The sequence below is a fragment of the Chinchilla lanigera genome, unplaced genomic scaffold, assembly GCF_000276665.1.
Source record: "Chinchilla lanigera isolate Chin_1 unplaced genomic scaffold, ChiLan1.0 scaffold00005, whole genome shotgun sequence".
NCBI lineage: Eukaryota > Metazoa > Chordata > Mammalia > Rodentia > Chinchillidae > Chinchilla > Chinchilla lanigera.
The window spans coordinates 15,809,805-15,834,593 of record NW_004955406.1 but is presented as its reverse complement, the minus strand read 5'-3'; the positions used below and the strand labels follow the sequence as shown (position 1 = coordinate 15,834,593).

Here is a 24,789-nt window from a genome sequence, read left to right as displayed (position 1 = left end):
TTGGCCATGAAAGATACTAGTGTTAGCACACTAGTCTATAAGTTTTTTCGTTTTATCTGAATCATAATGTTTCAGTAATAGGTGTATCCAGTTTGATGGATATTTAAGTAGTTTATAATAAAAATAGCTCTCTTAGGTTGTATTCTTTATTAAAACAAAATTGGAGCAATTTTAGAAGTTTCCTAAACCAATACACTTGATTTAGGAAACTTCTACTGTACAGAAAGATGTAATATGAAGTGTAAATCTCTATTTCCTTGGTCTCAACGTCTTCAGGTGTTGTCACTTGTATAGAATGTGTATTTTCTCAATTTTTTTTCCCAGTTTTTAATTTATTGTTATTATTATTATTTGTCTTTTTTGAGACAGGGTCTCACTGTGCAGTTCAGGCTTTTTGCCAGTTTAAGAAATTTTTTTCTTGAGTAATTTTTATTTTTTTATGTTTGTGTTGACATTATTATGATTCATGGCTCACTTTATACTCCATATTGATAATGAAATTCTGGTTGTGTGGCTGTCCCTTCTATGGTAATATGAATGGTTCTTGGTCTTTCAGCAAGATTGGTCAGTAGTGTTCTATTTTGTCTGTAAATTGATCCGCCTCCAAACCATTCCATAGAAGACCATATACTTAAAAGTTTGGGGTTTTTTTTGTCTTTTTGAGACAGGGTCTTGATATGCAGTTGAGGCTGGCCTTGAACTCACTTTGTAGCACAGGCTTGTCTCAAACTCACAGTGATCCTCCTGCCTCAGCCTCCCAAGTGCTGGGATTACAGGCGTGCTCCACCACGCCTGGCTCTACTTAAAGTTTTTGGATCTTGATTATTCCGGAAAATTAAGCAGTGTCGTGGAGACTTTTTTAGCCTTGGTACTATTGATGTATTAGATGAATTAATTTTTTGTTGGGGTGACTGTCCTGTACACTATATATTGTTTATGTCACTGTCTTCCATCCAGTAGCAGCTCCCCACACTGCAGTGAAAACCAAAAATGTCTGCAGACATTTCTGGATATCCCTTCAGGAAGAAAATTGCCTACAGTTGAGAAATGTTGATCTAGAGCTAGCTTCTGCTTGTTTTTTCTCTGTCCTTTATCCTCCTCCTTCTGTCATTCTTTCCCTGTTCCTCCCACTTCCTTTTTCTTCATAGACTTAAATTTTTTGAAGTGCTAAACAGATTATAAAGAGGAGTTTTTACTTTTGCTAATTGTCCTCCTTTAACTTTTATGTCTACTGTGGTATTTTCAAAAGTCTCTGGATCGGTTCAGTAATCGTGCTTTACCGTGCTCTGGAATGTAATAAATTACTAATTGACCTTATAACTGGACAGGCACTGCCTTTTCAGTGAGTCCTATCAATGTCGTGTTGTTTAGGTTACTGTTGGGAAACCCTATTGGTGTTTTAAATACCCCCAGATTGGTTTAGGGTTAGACCCTCATTACAATTTAAGTTATTATTGTATTATACCTTGATGTGAATGTATTTTAAAATACCTTCCCAAAGGCAAGGTTTCCTTGCATATATATCGTATTTGGCAGAGGCTAATAAAGCTGGAGGTAGTCCTAATGTGAAACTTGATATCCTTTGAAATTTCTTTGCAGTTTTATTTAAAGCAAAAGTTCATAATTATTTATCTAATGTGTGAAGTCTCTGTTGGCTTACCCATCTTTTAATTCTAACTTTGGCTTGTAAGTTGAAGCTTAGTAGTGTATAACTTTAACACTCCATCCAGATTATTGGCACTACATCAAAATGGACCACATCCATATCCTCTCATCCCACATGTAAATAATTAGTCTTTTGTAGTAGCAGGTTTGTGAAAATATGGCAAGCACTTCTTTCAATTTATTCCTTCCTCCATAAGCACTCTTTCCTTTTTGTATGTGATCTTCTACCTGTAGCCTAAAACTTAATGATCTATTAATAAAAAAAACTTTCTAGCTTCTGTATAATGTAGCGATAAATTGACCTTTATCTTCACCTCTTTGCTACATCTAGCTTGTCTCCTGCACCTTGCTTCTCAGACCTCATGTCTGTCAAGTTCTGACTTTCTGCTGCTTTGCTTCATTACAAGTTAATTCTAGGGGCTGGGGATTTAGCTCAGCAGCACAGCACCTGCCCAGCAAGTGCAAGGTCGTGACTTTGATTCCCGGTACCGGAAAAAAACAAAAACAAACAAACAAAAAAACCAAGTTAATTCTAGTCCCAGCATATAGGCGATCAGTCTGGGCATCAGAATGTCTTTTGAGACATGAGGCTGTCATCTGGTACTATGCTATTAGTGTTTATACCTGGTTATTATTTTGATGACTGGTACTGATTTATTTTTGTTCCTTTTTTTTTTTTTTAATTTTATGATAACACAGTCTTGCATATCAACTTACCCTTGTAAAAAGACATTTATATTTTGTCACCAGATGAATACATAATAAAAGAAACAGTTATGCATCTATAGAGAAATACTCATTCTTTATGATGTTTTTGAACTCTATAATTTAATGTATATGTTTGTTTATTTTTGTGATAACTGGGGATTCTTTTAGTGAGAAAATAGAGGGGTTGACAGCCACATACGTGATAGTTACAAGGGCTGGTTTGCTCTGGGGTGGTAGTAAGGTAGTGGTACTATCTATTAGCTTTCTCTTTGCTGAGATAGTATTTGACATTCACAAGTTACAAGATTAGAAGTTTAATTTGGCTCATGTTTTAAAGGGATTGAGTACATGGTAAGTTGGGCCATACTCGAAGGAGCATAGTGGAAGGATATGATAGAGGAAAGCTTCTTAGTTTATGGTAGCTGGGAAAGAAAGAGAGCAGTGAAGCAGTGTCAGAGAGGGAAGGGGCTAGGAACTAGACACAAAGTTTTATATAGTGATATGCAATTTGATATTCTTTAATTCTGTAACATAGATGGGTATTATCAAGTTCAAAGCAGAAAAGTGACATAAACTTTAGTTCTTGAGTGCAATTCTTTTTGCCTGTGTCCCAGACTACTGGGGAAGGATACTGTGGTAATAAGTGTATTGATAATGGATAGGGTTAGGATGCCAAAGAAGGGAAAAGAGGAGGCTTTCTGCTAGATTATGGGATAATTTCTCATATACATTGACAAACTTTCTGACTTACTACTATTACTGGTTTTTTTTGGCACTTGGTATTGAACCCCTGAGTTATATCCCCAATGAGCTACATCCCAAGTCCTTAACTTGTTCTTTTTGCCATATTATTGGCTCGTTTTTCTATTATTTTTTAAATGGAAGCTGTTTGCCAACTCCCAAAATCTCTTCTTTATATCATACTCTTCGTTTTTAATAACTTGCAGACTTACCTTCTTTATTTGAATTTAAATATTTATCCAAATTTAAATATCAATTCAAATTTAAATAGTTTAAATATTTATTTCAATTTCAATTGACTTGCTTTATGTGAATTTGCAAGTTTTTTAGGAAAAGTAAATCTTTTCATGTCTGAGTTGTTTCCTGGTAATGTGAACTATTTTCTTTTCCTATAAACAAACTAAATTTCTCCATGTTGAGATTTTTACTGTAATGTATATCCATGTTATGCTTCTTCTTTGTAATAAATATGAAAATAAAAACATTTAAAATGTTATTTACTTCACCCAGATTTCCATGTAGGAAAATTGCAGTCAGATATGAAGCATATTCTATGATAATATGGTAATTCTAGTCTTGCCATAGTTGTAAATAGTGATGATACTGTTTGTAGAACCTGTGAAAGTCATTTTTTATTTTTGAATTTATGTTATATGCCAGACATTTACTCCAGTCTTCAGACTTCTATACTGTGCCAAAGATCAGTGTTACTTGGATTCTTCATACCTTTCTCCTTATCTTGAGAACAACATATGTAAAATGAGAAAGTAGTTGGTATCCAGAGCAGTGAAACTTTGTGGGTCTAGGGTACTTTCATTTATTTGTTCAGAAGGTAGGTGAATACAAAAATCATCTTCAGTTGATAAAACTGAAAGAAATTTATAGTAATTTGGGTGAAGAATAAAAAACATGCTTTCTTTTCAGGAATGATCTCTATGAATCACTCTTGTACTTAGTTAAGAATCAATTTTTTCCTGATTGTTTGAAGTAATATTTACCATAAAGACTTGAAAAGATCTATAATCTCATATGACTCACAAATACTGTTAACATTGTGGTAAATGTTACTCAGTTTGTTTAGAGTATGTATGTATGTATGTATATATAGTTTTTTTAGGCAAATGTAAGATTATATATTATCCATTGTGTGGTAGATTGCTAATTTTCTCCAGGAAAGTAGTGATTATAAGGGTATTTTTTTCCCATGTGCCTTCATCCCTTGTCTGTGATCTGTTTGAACAATATTTAAAGAATTTATTTTAAGGCGATACACAGTTGTGAAGGTTAACCATTATAGAAATATGACATATGAAAGGTAAAATTTTCTATAGTCATATTTTTCCAGTGATAACTGTTATAGGTTATTTTTATGTACGTATATTACACTATGATATTTATTGGTGGTATAGCATTGCATTGGAGTAATCTTTACAAATTTAATCAGTTTTCTAGTGTTTACCCTGCTTCTATTTTAGTTTGCTATTTACAGATAACCATGCATTGAACAACCTTCTACACATATATTTCCTAGGGATAAATTCTCACCTTAAGGGCGACTATAAAATGTGAACGGTTTTCGTGTAACTTGGCTTCTAGGAAGGTTGTGCTAGTTCATTTTCTGTAATTAGTATATAACATTCATAACCATGTGCACTCCTTTAACTGTAACAGTATTTTTTATTTTTCCATTTTGGTTAGTAAAACCTAGTATGTATATAATTTTGAGTCATTTTTTTGGTTACTAGTGAAGGTAATGATTTTCTCAAACTCATTGAGTAATTTTTGTCATTGCTCAAGTATTTGGTTTTTCTTTTCAGTTTGAATAAGTTATTTGTGTATTAAAAATATCAGCAGCCCAAGAACATTGTTTTGCTTACCTAACCCATAAGCAATTGCTTTTCTAGTGTTTTTACTATACAAATTGTATAAACTTAAATTTAGTACATCTTTAAATGTTATATCTAATAAGCTTGTTTTTTGAGTTTACTTTGAAATGCCTTGTGTACTACTCACCCAACAGATGCCCTGTCTTGTTTATGACGTAAAAATATAAGTTGGAATAATATATTTTTGTTGAAATGAAGACTAGAAGACTAATAGATGATATTTTGTGACTAGCTTGTTAATTTTTCATTGATTTAATTAAGCTTGTTTTATTTTTCCCTGCTAATAGCTACAAGTGTATTCATCAGAGTTTGGAGGACAATAATAGATGTCCCAAGTGTAACTATGTTGTGGACAATATTGACCATCTCTATCCTAATTTCTTGGGTGAGTCTTTGGAATTACTTTTTTATTTTGTTTTGTTTTGTTTTAAATACTCTTTCCTCCAAAATATGTGCTAGCACTAGTTGTTCAGAAAGCCTCACTCATGCATAAGCAAGTTTGTCTCTACTCACCAGAATGTGTTCCTCCTTTTGGTTATGGTGTAGATTCCATACTTGTGAGTATGTGGTATTACGATTTATCAAAAAAGGAAAAGATAAGACAAAGATTCACAGAGCCTTTAAAATCTTGCATAGGTAGCCGGCCAGGATGTGAGGCTTAAGGAGAATGTTAGAGGTCCAGAAAACCTTTATGTCTCTCCTTGCAGCATTATGCATTCTTGTGCTTTTGCTTTTGGGGGAGAAGGTAGAAGCAACAGAAGAGAAAGTTAATAGCGAAGGGAAACACATATTTGGTGTGTACTGAGGCAAAATGGGAGAGAAACGTTCAACATGAGGATTCCTGAGTGGAAGAGGAAAGGCTCTGAAGTGTAAGGCAGTTGAAAAGTCAGAACTGAGAAAAGAAGGTATAGATAACAGAATGCTGAAACAGAAATGGTAAGAACTGGGGAAGAGACATGAACCTTCAAGTATAAATGGTAAATGGTTGGAAGTAATAGATAGTCAGAGGCTAATTGTCACTATAAAAAAATCTGTATGTTGAATAGCCTAAGATATTGTTGGATACCTTTAGTCTGACTGCTTTGAGAATAAATAAAAAGGAAGATTATCAGATATAGGGAGGCATGAAGTTGCTTCCTGTTGGATATGTATACAAAGAAAGGTTAACTCTTTATTCTAAAGAGTGCTCATTAAGGTGTGATGACTACTTATGTATTAGATTTTGACCTGCTGGAAAATGCATACTTTTCATAGCATTTTCTTTCTCCTCCATTTTTTCTCTTCTCTCTGGTACATATACCATCTGTTCTTCTTGATCCCCTTTATTCTTGTGATCCCTTTTTATCCTAAGTCTAAATGGCTCATTCAGGGTGGAGTGTTTACACCCAATACTTTTCTTGACTAAAGGATATTAACCTGCCACATATCAACTACAGCTTCAGCATAAAAGTATGGGTCTCATTTCAGTATGAATTATCGTATAAGGACTGTTAGAATACAACAGAAAGATTAAGGTGAAATCCTTAAAGCCAAGAGAATAAGTAAATAATTTATGAAGATGACAAATTACAAATAGGATCTTCCATTTCCTATCAAAAAATAAATAGCAGAGATGACTGCTACCTGAGAGCTCTTGGTAGCCTCACAGTGGCTAGTAATCAGGGAACAAACCACGTAGCTAGAGGGTTGGAACTTTGAGCCCATCCTCCATCCCAGGAAGGGGGTGGATAAGAAACTCAAAATTTAGTTTATCACCTGTGGCCAACCAATTATTTAGTTAGTCATGGCAACATAATGAAGCCTTTATAAAACCCAAGAGGACAGGGTTCAGAGAGAGAGCGAGCTGCATGTTTTTGAACACGTGGGTGTTGGAAGGTAGCATGCTAGGAGAAAGCAAGAAAGTTCCAGGCCCTTCCCTACCTATCTTACCCTATGTATTTCTGTATCTGGTTTTTCATTTGTATTTTTTAAGATATCCTTTGTAATAAATTGTCAATAGTAAGTGGGGAAAAAAAGGCAAAGAAAGGAAGTAAGAATGTAGATTACAAATCCATTGGGATGACTACTATCAAAATGGTAGAGGGAGAAAAGAAAAAAAAAAAAGAAAAAGTGTAACAAGTTGTACAGAGAAATTGGAACCCCTGTGTGCTGTTGGTGAAAACATAAAATGGTATAACCACTGTGGAAACACTGGTGGTTCCTCAAAACATTAAAGATGAAATTTCCATATGTTACGACAGTTCTGTTTTTGAGTATATATCCAAAGTGGAAGCAGGGTCCAAAAGAGGTATTTTTCACTCATGTTCATAGCAAGATTGTTCACAAGAGTCAGGAATAAAAGTAGCCCTTCTGTCTGCTACCATGCCTGGCTCAAATGTAAAGGGACAAATGGATAAAAAAATGTGTAGTATGTATGTGTAGTTGACTATTTCTTACCGTTAAAAAGGAATGAATTTTGGACATGTGCTACAGTACTCTCAACACATGTTTAAACTTTCCCAGTGCTAGCTGTTTCTCTTCTAGATTCCTATAGGTCCTGCTCAGCCTTGCCATCTTCCTTCTCCCCTGTGCATATATGTGTGTGTGTGGGTATGGGTGTGTGTGTGTCACTTTTTCTGTCTCTGTAGGTTTCTCTGTATATAAAATTTTATAAATTAAATTTTTGTACTTTTATACTGAATGTTTTTCTTTCTTATTAGTGTTAAAAGTATCACACATGAGATTTTAAAAAACTGGGGCCAGGCGTGGTGGTGCATGCCTGTAATACCAGCACTTGGGAGACTGAGGCAGGAGGATCGTTGTGAGTTTGAGACCAGGCTGGGCTACAGAGTGAGCTCAAGGCCAGCCTGAACTGAGTTGTGAGGCCTGTCTCACAAAGACAAAAAAAAAAAAAGTTTAAAAAACTGTTTAGGAAAAAACATAGCTAAAGCACGTAAAGGCCTTCCTTTGCCAGGTACTATTTTGGATGCTTTATGGACATGCTCTCTCTTAATCCTTTTGGCAGTTCTGTGAGATAGGTGCTGCTGTTATTCTTCCTTATCCTTCAGGAAACTGAGGCATACATAAGTTGAGTAACTTTATACAGCCAGTAAGTACTGGAATTGGGATTTGGTTTTAAGCAGTTTGGTTCATTGCCTTTAAGAAGACGTTTGGTGGAATGGAAGACTTCAGCAGTAGAAATGCATTTTTTGGTAGATGTTTTTTTTTTTTCTCAGTCCTGTGCATAAAACTGCAGAAATATAGTATAGTTAACTAATGTATAAATTACCTTTCAGATTTAAGTCTCAGTGCTAATAACTGATCTTGGTTCCAAGTAAATGCCTAACTTGATTAGAAATATGAAAGTGTTAGCTAAAAGTGATAATGTCAAATTTTAAATCTAAGGTCTTAGTTATTAGACTTAATTATTCAACAGATGATGGGTTCCTAGCATACTCAGTGACTGTGCCTTAGTGAACAAGACAGAGATTGAGTCCATAAATGTTTCAATTTGTAATATGAGAAGAAAGCTAAAGCCAGGTGGGTGGCACATGCCTGTAATCCCAGCTGAGGCAGGAGTTTCTTTGTGAGTTCCAGGCCAGCCTGGGCTGCACAGTGGGTTAAGCCAACCTGAACTGCATAGCAAGACCCTGTCTCAAAAAGATTTAAAAAAAAAAAAAAAAAAAAAAAAACTAAATGGAAAGCATTTTTGTTGTTGTTATTTTGGGGTACAGTCTCACAATGTCACCAACACTGGCCTTGAACTTGCTGTGCAGCCTAGGCTGGCCTCAAACTAGTGGTTCTTCTATTGTAGCCTCCTGAATGGGCCATAGGCATATGCTACCATGCCTGGCTCAAATCCTTTTATTTATTTATTTTTTTAAATAAATTTCCAAGTTGCAGAAAGAAGTTGACCATATTGCTTTACTTGTTTGTAAGTTGTGACATAATTTTTTGAAGGCTTTTTCTCAGTTAATGTGTAACTTTGATGACTTTGATATATTGATAATTTGAATGTTCAGTCCATTGTATACTGTGTGGCATTTTAAGAGATATTTCTTTTTAAAACTTTAAAGTGCAAAAGTAGAGTATTTCTTTGATGAACAAATAAAGTGTTCTAAAAAAATTGCTTTTTTATTTCCTAGGTAAAATTTATAGTTTAAAAGGGGAAACAGTCTTCTTTTTCATATAGCTACAGGAAAAATCTGATTCAGTAATTGAAAGCTGTAGTTTGGCAAATGTAAAATTGAAATATTTTTATATAATACTGCGTGCCAGCAAATGCATTTTCTTTTTGCCTTCATTTGCCATAAATATTTTGCATGTTAACTGTGGGGCCTTTTAAGTTTTTTTTTGGTACTGGAAATTGAACTTTGGATCTTTGCTTGCCAGGCAGGCACTGTGCCGCTGAGCTATATCCCTGGCCCTATGGGGCCTTTTAAAAACTTGATTTTTCTTAAATGTATTAACAAGAATCAAAAGCAATAGTATGTGAGATTTCTTAGTAAAAAGGAGTAGCGCATACATTACTACAATTATTTTACATTTTCATATGTCTGTATTTTTTGTCTGTGTGTGTGTTACTGGGGATTGAACTCGCAACCTTGCGCTTGCCAAGCAGGCGCTTATGCCACTGAGCTATATCCCTAGCCCACATGTCTGTAATTCTTATGTCTTGCTGCCAGGTATCTCTGAACCATAGGTGGCATGCATGACTGTCCCAGTGGGTGGGATGGGACAGTTATGCGTGCGCCATCAGTGGTTCAAGCCATTGGTAATGCGTTAAATCACAATTCTTATTCAAATGGTTGCTTATATAATTGAAATATTAAACTCTTATTTATTCCTGTTTATTCTCACTATATCATTTCAAGTTCTTTTGTCTTCTCTAGATTATAACAGCTCTGTGAAGTACATATATTGCAGGCTTTTTACTATCCAACTTCACCTTGCCTACATTTCTAGCTTAGCTCCTACATTCTAGCTTAGTGCTTAGCTCCCAATAATCGTTCACAAAATCGCCCTGACTCTGTGTCTCTGCTATATCTATTTTATATCTTATCTTCAGCTGTTTTATGACTTTGTTGCGCATAACTCCCTTTCTCTAAATTCTTTTGCATTCATCATTTTCCTTAGTGAATCTCTCTGTATGCCTATTTGGCCCAATTCTTACATCAAGTTTTTCTGAGTCCTCCTAGTTAATACTGTGTTGTGCTTAATCCTGGCCCATGTACTTTGTAAATATTTGTACTTTATAAAATCTATTTCAGTGATAGTACTGATTATCACATACAGTATTACAACTACTGTCTTGCTAGTTTTTTTTTTTTTCTTCTGTTTTTTTGTTATTTTTGTACTGGGAATTGAACACAGGACCTTATACTTGCCAGGCAGGCACTTATGCCATTGAGCTATATCCCTAGCCATCTGTCTTGCTCATTTTGAGTTGTTTCAGGTCTTTTTTTTTTTTTTTCCTGGTACCGGGAATTGAACTCACAACCTCACGCTTGCCAGGCAGGTGCTGTGCCACTAACCTAAATCCCCAGCCCCTTGTTTCAGGTCTTCAATTGCCCTGTTCATCTTTGAGGTTTGGATCCATAGGTTTCTATCTATATTTTTTATGAAATATTTGTAATTGTATTGTGGTATATAATTATATTGTGGAAAATATTAGACAGTAGGGTTCAGATCCCACCTCTGTCTTGTTCTGTATGTGACTATTTATGATCTCTGTCCTGATATTTCCTTATCTCTAAATGGAGAGAATAACTTGAAAGGTAATGCCAGTAAAGTGTGTAACTATCACAGTGCTTGTTTACCCTTCTTAATCAGGTTTTTTTTTTGTGGTATTAGTTAAATGTATTAGTTGCTAAAACAAAAAAAAATTATATTATCAAGAAAAAAACATATGGTGGAGATTGTGCTTCAGCTTAGTTCTTTAATTAGAAAAAACAATTCTCAAAAGAAAGGGCATAATTTTGAGAATAAATGGTCTAACACTAACTCAAGAGACTTAAATGAATTATTTTAAATTACGTGTTTAGAAGCATATTTTTTAATCTCTGAGCTGTTTGAGTCATGAGTTATAGTAAGTTATAGTTAGTTATAGGAACACTAATATGAAAAGCATAATTTGTGTGCTTTGTTGGAAGACCAATAGTGTATCCCATAATATTTACAGAAAAGTTCCAAACAAATAAAAGTCTTTGGTGCTTACGGATGCTCAGTTACCTATACCTGTTATATGAGACACATAGTAAAGATGCTCTCTCCCCAGTACCCAATAGTATCCTTGAGAAACATGTAAGAGAAAGTATGTATTCTAAACAATTTTCCTGTGGTAATAGAAGTCATAGTAGTAACAGATTCAAGAAAACTCTGATTTGAAGTATAAAAACTTAATACTTATTGTGTATGACTTTTTTAATTTTCAGGGGTTTTAAAGTTAAAATAGAATCTGTATAAACAGAACAGTTAGAAAGCACACATAACAGAAATACAACTTTTATGTACTTTTTGTTTCTGTTTTCAGTGAATGAACTCATTCTCAAACAGAAGCAAAGATTTGAGGAAAAGAGGTTCAAATTGGACCACACAGTGAGTAGCACCGTATGTTTCAACTCTTATTACTATTTTTAATAAATTTCAATTTATTTAGTATTTACTAAATGTTACAGTTTAGTATATAATTTAAATTTCTTGAAGGGAATTTATGATTCTCTTCAAATAAATAACTTTCAACTTCATTGCGGAACTTTATTAGAGTATCATCTTTTTGTTTTATTAGTTATCTTTTCCCCTTTTGTGAGTCAGGTTGCCCTATGTATGTAGTTTAGGCTACCTTTGAGTTCCTTTGTATCCCAGGCTGACCTTGAACTCATAGCAGTCCTCCTGCCTCAGTCTCTCAAGTGCTGGGATTACAGGTGTGCACTAGCACACCAGATAAAAGAGTATCATCTTTTGAAAGATCTAGTGAAATCACATTGAGACAGAATTGGCTTGTAATGTGTGACATTTGAAGGATTATTAATGGCAAAGAGAAACTGGGTAGATGTTGTGAAAAAAGATTCTTAGCTTAAAAGCATTGTCTCCAAATCACTGGCACAAGTGAGTTTAAATTAATACATTGCCAGTTGCAAAGTTGAAAATATAGTAGATGATTAAGATCCATTTACCTGTCTTGAAATGAAATTATATATTTAGAGATTTTATTAATGGGCCTTTCACATCTGTTGTCTGAATTTATTTAAAGGAGAAATGGTGTTTAAATGATAACTGGAAAGGTGTGGGCGCCAGTAGTTGGGAATGTGTTGTTTGGGAAATTATTTCCAATTTTTTTGTGTGTGTCTATATAATTCTGTATTTCTAATGTGTTTTTGATATCTGTGTATTGCAAAGTAGCAGTTAAGCCTTCTTTTAGAGAGTGTATCACAATCTTGTTAGGAAGTTATTGTGTTTCTTCATTTTCAGAATGGCCACAGGTGGCAAATATTTCAAGATTTATTGGGAACTGATCAAGACAACCTTGATTTGGCCAATGTCAACCTCATGTTGGAGTTACTAGTGCAGAAGAAGAAACAACTGGAAGCAGTAAGTGATAGCTAAATTAAAAATTTTTCTTTTGTTTTAAATAATAATCTTTATTCCAAAGAAAAAGATCCAGAAATGTTTGAAAATTGATAGTGAAAAGTCCAAAACTCAGGCAAGTGAGGAACTTACAAAGATCAGAGCAGAAATAAATGCAGTGGAGACTAATAAAACAATGCAAAGAATTAATGAATCAGAGTTGGTTCTTTGAAAGAATAAATAAAATTGATAAACCCTTAGCAAACCTTATCAAAGAAAGGAAAGAAAAGACTCAGATTCATGTCTTAAGGAACGAAAAGGGTGAAATCAGTTCAAATACTGTAGAAATTCAGACGATCGTCAATCGTCAATACTTTGAAAATCTTTACTTTCATGGGATGGAAAACACAGAAGAAATAGATTCCTAGAAACATATGAATTACCAAATCTGAACCTAGAAGATATAAAAATTTTAAATAACCAGATATCAATTAGTGAGACTTAAAATGTAATTAAAAACTTAGCAGCAAAGAAAAGCCCAGGTCTGGATGGATTCACTGCTGAATTCTACAAGAAATTTAAAGAAGATATAATGCCAATACTCCTCAGACTCTGATGAAATTGAAAGAAAAGCAATACTCCCTAACTCATTCTAAGAGGCAAATATTACCTTGATATCAAAACCAGTGAAAGACCTAACCAAAAAAGAGAACTATAGGGCAGTTTCCCTAATGAATATAGATGCAAAAATCCTCAAGAAGATGCAAGCAAACAATTCAGCAAATCACCAAGAAGATCATGCGCCATGAGCAAGAGGATTCATCTCAGGAATGCAGAGATGGTTCAACATACGCAAATCAGTAAATGTAATACACCATATCAACAGAGTCAAAGATAAAAATCACATGATCATCTCAATAGATACAGAAAAAGCTTTTAATAAAGTTCAACGCTCATTCATGATAAAAAAACCCTATAGAAAATGGGAACTGCTCTTTACTTAAAAGCCTCTATGACAAACCTGTATGACAAAGCCAACATCATACTAAATAGACATAAATGCAAAGCTTTCTCACGAAAATCAAGAACAAGACAAGGATGTCCATTATCTCCATTCCTCTTCAGTATGGTTCTGGAAACATTAGCCAGAGGAATTACCCAAGAAAGCAATAAAAGGAATAAAAATAAGAAAGGAAGACATGAAATGATCATTCTTCGCTATATAGAAGTTCTCTATATAAGTCCCCAAAAACTCCCCTGACAGACTTCCAAATTTAATAACCAAAATCAGTAGCATTCCTGTATACAACAAACACACTGAGAAAAAAATTAGAGACCTTCACAATAGCATCCAAAAAAATGAAATACTTAGGAATCCACACTCAAAAATCCACACTCAAAAATCAGTAGCATTCCTGTACACAACAAACACAGTGAGAAAAAAATTAGAGACCTTCACAATAGCATCCAAAAAAATGAAATACTTAGGAATCACTCCAACAAAGGAAGTAAAAGATCTATACGTTGACAGTTACAGTACTCTGAAAGAAAGAAATCAAAGATATCAGAAAATGGAAAGATATCCCTTGCTCATGGATAGGAAGAACGAACATGGTGAAAATGACCATACTCGCAAAATTGTTATACAGATTTAATACGATCCCAATCATAATAGCATTAGCATACCTCACAGAACTAGAGAAAACATTCCTAAGATTCTTTTGGAACTAGAAGAGGCCTAGAATAATGAAAGCAATCCTGGGCAACAAAGGAAGGGCACGAGACATCCCTGACTTGAAATTATACTACAAAGCTAATATGATAAAATCAGTATGGTACTGGAAATAGACTTGCAGATCAGTGGAATAGATTAGAAGATGCAGACACAACTACAAACACTCAGCCACTTTATTTTTGACAAAGGTGTTCACTTGAAGAAAGGTAGCCTCTTTAATAAATGGTGCTGGAAAAGCTGTCTGTCTTCATGCCATAGACTAAAATTAGACCCATATCTATCACCATGTGCTAAACTAAAGCCAAAATGGATCAAAGGTCTAAACATTAAAACAGAAACAGTAAATCTAGTGGAAGAGAAAGTAAGTCTAAATCTTGAAGACACAGGTATAAGCAAATACGACTTTTGACTTCAAGAGCAAAACCCAAATGTGAGGGAAATACTTCAGAGAATGAACAACTGAGATCTCATCTTATTAAAAAGCTTTTCATATCAAAGGAAATCACCAACAGAGTGAAAAGACAACCCAGAGAGTGGGAGAGGAATTTTAGCCAAGTGTCCCTCAGACAAAGGACTTCTATCTAGAACATGAAAAGAATTGAAAAAAATCAGATCTCCCAAATTTAAAGACCCAGTCCAACAATGGGCATCTGAAATGAATATGTACTTCTCAAATGAAGGAATATAGATAGCAAATAAATATATGAAAAAATGTTCCATATCATTGGTCTTTTGAGAAATGTAGATTAAAACAACACTGAGATTCCATCTCACCTGAGAAAGAATGGCTATCATCAAGAAACCAACCCAAAACAAATGCTCAAGGGGTTCTGGGGAAAAGTGTTGGTGGTTGTGTAGACAGGTATAATCATTGTGGAAATCAGTGTGGAGGTTCCTCAAAAACCTAGGATTAGTGGTCCTATTCTATCCAGCTATTCCTTTTCTTGGTATTTTCCCAGAAGAATTAAAAACATCATACCACAGTGATATATGTGCACTCATGCTTATAGCAGCACAATTTATAATAGCTAAATCTTGGAAACAACCCAAAAGCCCATCAACTGAGGAATGGATACAAAAGATGTGATATTTTTATACAGTGGAGTACTACTTAGCTATAAAGAAGGATAAACTTGAGACTTTTATAGGTAAATGGATGCAACTTGAGATCATACTTGGAAGTGAAATATATCAGTCTTGCATGTGTAAACAGCATATTGTCTCTGTAGTGTAAGAAGCTGAAAGAGTAAATAAGATCCAAAATGTACAGTAGTTACTAGGAAATTGGAAGAAACTGTTCAAAAGGGAAGAGAAACTAGGATAAGGGAAAGGAGAAAAGAAGGAAGGGAAACAAAAGTAAAAAAAAAAAACATGCATATACATTTATACATGCACACACAAGATAGTTAAGATAACTGTACTATTAATTTCTATTAGTTTGTTGAATAGTTTGTACTCATATCGTTTGATCAGTTTTTCATGCCTGAATCTTGTAATCTGAGCAAGTGCTTTAAAGATAACAGTAATAACGATTGTTACTCTCCTACTGTCTTGTTTTGAAATTTTGTATCGTTTTTATTGTTTTTCTCTTTAAAATTAAAAACATGGGGAAACAAAGATCTCTAAGTGCTGTTGATGAGACAATATTCTTGGAAAACCTAGCAAATCAATAATAAAATGGATACACATTAAAACAATACATTAATAGTCAATAATCTATTTTATTTTGCCCCCCCCAAAAAATAACTTCTGAAACAGTCCCCTTTTTCGAATTATATAACATTTTGAAATGGCAAGTGTCTATTCACAAATGCCAAGTGTTAAACATAGTATAATTTTATTTTAATAAGAAACAGTTACAGTGATAATTTTCTTTTAATTAGTGTTACTTTTATTTTATTCTGTTTTACATTTGAGATTTTGGGGAGGAGATAATTTTTATCAACATAAAAGTAAAGTATAACTTTCAGTAGGTATATATTAATAGCAATAGTCTGGCTTAGGATATTTAAACTCAGGATATTTAAAGAGATGTATGGATCTCAGTATATCTTGTTTGATGCAATTAAATGAAAGTAAATGTAAAATTGCATTTACTTTATATAAATAAATGTAAAAATGCAAAATGTGAAATCTTACATGTTAGGAATTGCATATATTACAGGCAGCACACCTTAGCATGAAAAACTACACACCTACTTTGCTTAAAAATAAGAGGGATATTTATTGAGACAGTAGGCAAGTGTTGGTAATTCATGTGCACAAAAAGGATGAGCTGAACAATCAAAATTTGAGGTTAGAACTGTGACTTCGCTGGCAGAGTCCAAGCAAATGGGATCACAAATTTGAATGTTGTTGACGGTCTGTCTTTTTTGCCCCTTGTGTTTATTTGGATGCAATAGCTCTGATTTTCTTTTCTGATAGATTTTCATCATGTGGTAGATAATAACATCATCCGTACTTTATGGTTTTTGATAGAAGAAGAAAAAGGACTTTCTTTCCATCTTCAGTTGTGCTCTTCCTATCTCATCCTCCCAGGGTGCAAAGATTGTAGGAGTGTGCTACCACAACTGGCTTAAATTAATTCCTTTGTATGTCTGATAAAGTCTTTATTTCACCCTTGTACTTGAAAGTACTTCCATATCAAAATATATGGAATTTTAGGTTGACTTTGGAAGAGATGTAGCTTCATTGTCTTTTGGTGTACATTGTTTTAGATAAGAAGTCTGTTGTCATTCTTTTGTCTTAGGAAGAAAGTTTGTCTCTTTCAGTTTAAAATACTCTTTTGCTGATTTTTAAGCATTTTGATTATGATGTGCTTGGCCTCCACATTTCTTGTTAGTGGGATTCTTTGAGATTTTTGAATCTGTGGGTTTACAGTTTTCATCAGATTTAGAAATTCTTCAGTCAGTATTTCTTAAAATATTTTTTCCCTTCTTCTACCTTGGAAACTCCAATTGGACATTTTATTAGGCTTGCTGAAATTGTTGCACAGATCACTGGTAAATAATTTTTTTTTTTATGTTTTTGTTTTTCATCTCTAGTTTATTTTAGATACTTTTTTTTTTTTTTTTAATCTTTTTGAGACAAGATCTTGATATGCAGTTGAGGCTGGCCTTGAGCTCACTTTGTAGCCCAGACTGATCTCAAACTCACAGTGATCCTTCTGCCTCAGCCTCCGGAGTGCTGGGATTACAGATGTGCAGCACCATGCCCAAACTCCATTGCTGTTTTCAAGTCCACTAATCTATTGTATATCTAATATTTGTCCCTAACATGCTTGTTTTTAATCTAACTTCCAGAACATGCATACTTATAATAATATAGTATGCAAATACATATTTTTATTGTATTTTTAATGGTTCCTATGAAGACACAAATTTCCCTTTTCACAGTAAACTTTGAGTTTATAATACCACTTCAAGGTCAATAAATGTTTTCTGTCAACCTTGTATACATAAATATGCTACTTTTAGGAAAAAGTAAAACTAAAATGATGCAGTTTACTGACCTCATGGGTTTTTTTGATCAAATTATGTTATAAACTTGGCTAAAATTGTTATTTTTATTTTAAACAGTGTTTTAAAGATTTTTTTTTTAATTACCTCAGTATTTAACGGTACTCTTCATTTTTTCTTTTCAGTTTTGGCTTCCATCTGAGTAATTTTTCTTTCATCTGTAGAACTTTCTTTGCTGTTTATTATAAAATTGTTTGGTTATGTATAGAATCCTAGAATGAGTCTGTCTGCCCATCCACCCTGCCTGCCTGCCTGCCTGCCCCCTCCCTACTTGCTTTACCTGCCTGCCTGCCTGCCTGCCTGCGTCCCTCCCTCTCTCTCTCCCTCTCTACCTCTCTCCCTCTTTTCCACACTTACAAAGATATTTTCATTGTCCTTTTGTTTCTGGTGAAACCAGCAACCTCTTTTACTGTTCTGTTAAAGGTAGTACAGTGATTATCTCAGTTCACAAATTTAATTTTCTCTACAATTTTGGAGAAGATGGCCACATTTGTGTTCGTGTGGTTGTGTTTGTCACCCAATGGAGAGTTTGCAAACAACTAAATTTTGCCAAATGCTTCCGTTTGTGAAGCAAATTTTTTTCAAACAAAAGCGTTTGGAATCAAGGTACCTACCTCTATATACTGGTTTTAAGATTTTCTTTTTGACATTGTTTTTCAGCAGTGTGATTATGATATTCCTAGGTTTCCTTTTTTTTAAAAATGCTTGCGTTATAAGGAAATAGGACTTTGTATTTTTCAAAATTGAGAACCATTGTTCATTCAGCACTATATTATTTTCCCTTAAATTTACAGTTAGAAGTTGCTACAGTGTTTCATATCTCTTGAATTTCTGAGACTTTTTTATTTTTTCTTACAAGTTTAAATAATTTATATCAAACTGTTATTCTTTATTTCTTTCTTCCTATGTCCAATCTGTTTCTAACCTCAAGCAGAGTTTTTTCTTAAAAAATTAGCTATATTTCTCATTGCTCATATTTACATTTATTTTTCTTTCTTATAATTTGCCATCTTTTTACTCATTCTGTCCTCTAAAATATTTTATAGTGATCCCCTGATAGTGATTTTTAAAGTCCTTTGTTGCTTATTTTAGCATTTAAACAATCTGTGAATTTCCTTCTGTTGTCTCTTTTGCTTTTAATTTGACTTCGTTACATGTCTTGCAGTTTTTTTTATTGTATTCTCTCCTACATACAAAAGCAGTATAGAGACTAGTTATTGATCGATTTTCTTCTTGAATAGTGTAGTGTTTTCCTTTCTCAGAGGGGAAGCATGGGAGAGTGATCTTTTTGTCTAGTTTAGGAATTTAGGTGAGTTAGGACTCAGTTGCTAGTTGAGTTGGCCTCACCTCTTTGACTTTTAAGAATAGTATATATTTTTAGTTTATCCCAATTTCTTTGTTAGTGTGGGAGCAGCCCTTTTACATTTATGAGGTACCATCTGATATTTTGATACATGTGTTCCTCAGAGTATAAACATTTATCTACTAAGACTTTTTTTGGTGTGGTGAAAATATTCGAAACTATCTTTTATGTTTTTTGAAAAATCAGTACATTGTCATTATCTATAATCTGAGTTGGTCACCTTTTTCTTTTTTAATAACTCAAGTACTTTGCATTGTGAAAGTGTTGCCTATAACACTGGGTCTAAATTTTAGATTGTCATTCTATGACCTACTGCATTGTCACCTTTTACAAATTTTCTTATGCCTTGAAGCATATACATTCTGAAATTGTTTCAACGTTTTATGTTCTTTATATGTAATGTTTTAAGCAGATGTTCATATTTTCTACCTTAAAATTATCTATTGAAATAATTTCACAGCTGGGTATGGTTATACACATCTGTAATCTGAGCCCCCTGGGAGGCTGGGGGCTGGAGGATTGCAAGTTCATACCCATCTGGAAACTAAGCATTGTAGTAAGACCTTAGATTGATTGATCGATTGATCGATAGATAGATAGATAGGTGGCAACTTAGTGACTTGGTAAGACCTTGTCTGATAGGTAGATGGAAAGAAAAGAAAGTAGGAGGGAAGGAAGAACTGGTGATACAGTTTAGTGGAAAGTCTCAGTTCAGTTCCCACTACTACCAAAAAAAAACAAACAAAAAAAACGAGCTATGTATTGCAGGGATGAGCATATTGCTTTACATGGTGATGGATTTTTCAGGTTTGGTTACTGTCATCTTTTAGTTTGATATCCTTTGCAGAATTGAGAATACTTCCCTTTTAAAAGGATTATTTTAGTCTTTAGTCTTTATTCTAAAGTCTTTATTTAGAGCCATTCACTTTGTCTTATTTTGTTGTTCCAGAGACTTTTATGCCCTAGATACAAGCATCAGAGTATCTTTAGGATTAGGTAAAAGGTACGCCTTACCCCCACACCCCTGCCATGTCTCTATTCATGGAAAAAGAGTGAAATAAGATATTCTGAAAAAGAGTACTGAGTGATGTTTAGTAAGCAGCTCAGCTTTTCAAAAGAAAAACTTGGAAGGTTGAGTATTTGGGGATTATTTTCTTAAAATTTTCCCTGTCCATATAGACTTTGGAAGATCATGCATTCTCCAGTGGATCTATACACTGAATTGAAGGCTGTTGTCAGTTGCACAACCAAAAGTGCATATTTCTCAGAAATTTTCTTTTGACAGTAAATTTAAGAAAGAGAATGTGTTGACATAGAGAAAAGTATCACATGACTCTCGTTTGTGAAATGTTACCTACTCCTTTGATACGCAGGGAATCTGAAGCCATATAGGGAGAACACATTGAAAGGTAAAAGTGTTTTTAGGTTAAATCCTAGTACTCTTTATTTCTGTCATCATACCTGGAAAGTTCTTTTTCTTTCCTCTCTCTTCTACTTTTCCTGCTTATTAAAAAAAAAAAATCGTAAATACTACTGATTTGCAATGTCAAATGTTATTAACAAAATTGATAGCAAGCATTAGTAGTTCTTACAGTAATTTCATCACTCTCTATACTTCATATCAACTTTCTAGAACCAACCTTTTCAATTTTAATTGTTCTTTATGTTTCAGTTTTTGCTTTTTAAATAACAACAGTGTTGTATGTTTATGAGATAGCATATAATGTTTTGATTAAGTATTCACTCAAGTAAGCATTTATCCCTTACAATATTTATCATTTCTTTGTGGTGAAAACATTGAAAATCCTCTTTTACCTTTTTTTGAAAAACTAGTACATTGTCATTAACTGTAGTCATTCTGCTTTGTGAAAATAACAGACCTGTACTACTCTACTTGGAAAGGCTTGTGCAAGTGGACATGTTTCTTTGTTCAACATGCTAGTTGTTCTTATGTTGAGAAACTACTGTAGAGTTAACTACTTGGAAAGAAGAGCTCATGGTAACTGGTAACTATACTCAAAAGAATTAAGTTATTCACATACAGTAAAGTATAAAAGATCAGCTGCATTGGATCTTTACATAGTTTTGACCAGTCCATTTTCTCTCATGTGGAAAGCTATGTAGCATGCCTTTTATTAGAAGGATAATAAAGTATAAAATTGGTACAAGAGTTAAATACTTGATTCACATACCTAATTGTGTTAGGCCATTTCTGTAACAGAGATAAGTTTCTTTTAGAAAAAACAAATTTAGTTACAGAGAATAGAGAAATATAGAAAATCACTATTTTATAAAAATCAAGGCATAGTACATTTCAGAGGGCAGACACATTTTCTCTTGAGATAATGAGTTAGGGACCAGATAGAACAACTTGATGAAAATGTGTTGTATTGTAAGAAGTACTCAGAGTGGAGACTAAGATTTTAAATATGTATGTTTCTTCCTTCCCCCTCCTGATTCTTTTCATTCTTTCTCTTACTCTATAGTTTGCCGAAAAGGAATTAGGCTAAATCATCATTATATCTTTTGTTTTGATAGTTGATACGAAATATTTAGAGAACCAACATTTTGTTTTTAGTAGTCATTTAAACAACTTTAGGGAGTTACTGTTATGCTTAGTTTCTTAGACTGTTCTAAGAGAACATTGTATAGACATTACTTTGACCGAGTTAGCTATGTTCTTCCTGTTTCTATTTTTTTAAGTCTTCCGTTATCTCTTACATAATTTTTTTCACAGTTATATGTGAAATTATAGTTTCATACAGTTTCCATTTATCTGGTTTCTCAAAATTATGTTACAGTATTTATGCGTAGGGGTACAGCCTGGTAAATGCATCATAAGTTGAAAATACTGTTAACCTAACAGACTTGATTTAGGAACACAATAAGTGTTGACTTATCTTCATGATCTGGTGGCTTGACTGGAAGTTGTAGCTTTTGCAGTTGGCTAGCATCTTTAGATGATATGATTGTATATGGCTAGCCAGGGAAAGGATAAAAATTTGTAGTATAGTTCCTACTGAGTACCATGATAAAAGTTGAAAAGCTTAAGTAGAACCATCACAAGTCAGGAACCCTCTGTTTTTGAAGATTAAGCTGCAGAAGAATGTGCTGAGTTCTTAGTGTATAAAGTTGATCTCATTTTCCTTTTGATTTTGAGGCTTCGGAATTTTTTCCCTCCCGTTCTAAATCCGTTGCATTCCTGTTTACTGATTCTGGTTGAAATGAAGTATTTAAACTTATTTTGAAGATAGTCATTGGTCTGTTTCGCCTCAAGTGCAAGCATCCCTCCCCTCTCCTCAAAAGGCTAGATGAACTGTGGGAATGGGTTTGATGAGTTTAAAGTGGCCATATTTTTTTTTGTAGTATGTGTCATATCATAATGATTCCTCCAATTTTTGATGGTTTATTTTTTTATCATCTGGGCCCTTGTTAAATATAGATTCATGGACATTATAGAGCAAGAGAATCGAGAATTCTAAAATCTGACTGGTGCCTATTTTAACAGATGCCCTAGGTGATTCTGTTATATAAGTAGAAGAAAGTTTCATTAATCTATTTTTGTTTAGGAATTACTGTACTGGATGTTTTTTATTCTCCCTTTCAAACAAATAAGAAAAATTTAGAATTACGTTTGTTTATAAAGCTCCCTTATTATACCCTTTATAGCTTTTGGTATTCCTTTTACATATATTTATCAGGTATACCTGGAATTCCTTGGTTATTTTTATGAGTTTTAACATTAAAAGATAGATGTTTTATTATTTTTGGCACCCAGTAAATATAAAAAATAATAATTTTAATAATCAGTATTATCTTTATCTTAATTACCAGTTTTAGCTATTTACTACTTCTTTGTCATTTATATTAGAATTTTTCTGTTTTCATTTGTTTGATTTTCACTGAAATCTTCTACAAAGTATGTTAATTATCAGATGTCTGTGAGTACTATAAATAATAACTAGGAATAGTAAATTTGTCTTTGGAAAGGTATAGATTTCTCCCTTTTTATTATATTATATTTATCCTTGCAAATAAAGTCTTTATGGGAAAAATGATTTTTGTGTCTAGAAAGTATAATTTTTGTCATGATGTTTTAAGTTTTGGAGGAAAAGTCATTCGCTGTAAGTAGATTTCTTATATGTAGAACATCTGTTCCTTGCTGGGGATATAGCTCAGTGTCACAGTGCCTGCCTAGCAAGCACAAGGTCGTGAGTTTGATTGCCAGTACCAAAAAAGAAAAGAACATCTATTTCTTAAAATTAATTTCAGTTATTTTGGAAAATTGCTTGCTTTTTGTAAGCCAGCTAGCAAATGGAAAATAGTTAATTAGAAATAGTACAATAAGTCCCCAACATTCAAGTTGCAAACTTTCAGAGGTATACTGTTTAAGACTCACTTTGTTGGATTACTAATAAATCTGACATACAGATATTCTTGGAACTTGTTCCTAACTGAGGGACTTGCTGTACACTAATTTAAATGGGTGCATGAAGTTGTGGAGTTAGTGAAACCTTTCAACTCAAAGTTACATTTAAAAATATTTTTCTATTGTAGGAATCACATGCGGCTCAACTACAGATTCTTATGGAATTCCTCAAAGTTGCAAGAAGAAATAAGAGAGAGGTATATTATTTTATATGTATTCCATAATGTTTCATTTATTATTGTTGACTGTTCTGCTGTGTAAAAAGCATTTAACTTTCAGGAAATTCTCTTTTAAGTTTTTTGTTTAAACCTTTACAACTGGATATTTTTTAAACCCTTTTGTGAAGATGACCTAGAAAGTTTTCAGTAAGATTTACCATAAATACTAAATTGAACCCTAGAAAATGTAGGAAATTGAATTATTAAGTGACAGCCTATCCATTATAATGAAAAGAAGACTTAGGGAAATTTAAAACTTTAAGGGTTAGAGCTGTTCTTAAGAAAAATGCCTATGGACAGAAATAAGTAAAAACCTACCCACTTATTTCGAACTTGCAAAGTCCAAGTCATGCAGGCTAGCTAAAAGACAATTTTGTATTAAGTTTTAAAAGAAGAATGTTCTAATTTAGCATTTATAAAATTTCTCAGTCTTTTTATCCATGTACAAAATATGAGAAAATAAAATAGTCAGAATCCTTTGCCTGTAGCATACTAAGGTAACTCTAAAATCTGGTTTTTCTTTAAATTCTCAACTGTCTCAAATTTCTGGTATATTTACTTTAAAATCTGTCTAGTTATAGTACTTTTACTCTTAAAAATTTAGTTCTGTGCTCTTTTTTTAAATAAAAAGATGATATTTTTATTTTGTCAGAATAATCAGAACTTTACATTATCTTAATGTGATTATCTTCCCTTCTTTTGATTATTCATTGTGGCCTCTTTTTAATTGGTGGTGTTTATTTCCTCTCTGTGGTACCTGGGATTGAACCCAGGTCTTTAAGTGTGCTACCTGAAGCACTTTACCACTGAGTTAAATATCGATCCTTTTTTCTGTTGTATTTTGAGACGGGGCTTGCTAAATCACCCTGGCTGGCCTTGAATTTGTAGTCATCCTGCATCAGCTTCCAAGTACCTGAGATTATAGGTGAGGGCCACAGCACCAAGCTGTTTTTAGCTTTTCTAAGTTTGAATTAGATTGGA

General features: G+C 33.5%; 1 protein-coding gene across 2 annotated transcripts in view; it reads left to right on the top strand.

The window, feature by feature from the left end:
* The window catches only part of Rfwd2 (ring finger and WD repeat domain 2, E3 ubiquitin protein ligase), a gene marked incomplete at its 5' end in the record, with an annotated part of 196,761 nt that overhangs the window by 24,713 nt on the left and 147,259 nt on the right, over nucleotides 1-24,789 (top strand). Inside the window, 4 exon segments of one of the 2 annotated variants that reach the window (XM_013520966.1) lie at nucleotides 5,288-5,385; nucleotides 11,512-11,576; nucleotides 12,450-12,569; nucleotides 23,719-23,787. In XM_013520966.1, coding sequence (XP_013376420.1) covers nucleotides 5,288-5,385; nucleotides 11,512-11,576; nucleotides 12,450-12,569; nucleotides 23,719-23,787 — 352 coding nt within the window. 2 annotated transcript variants of the gene reach the window in all.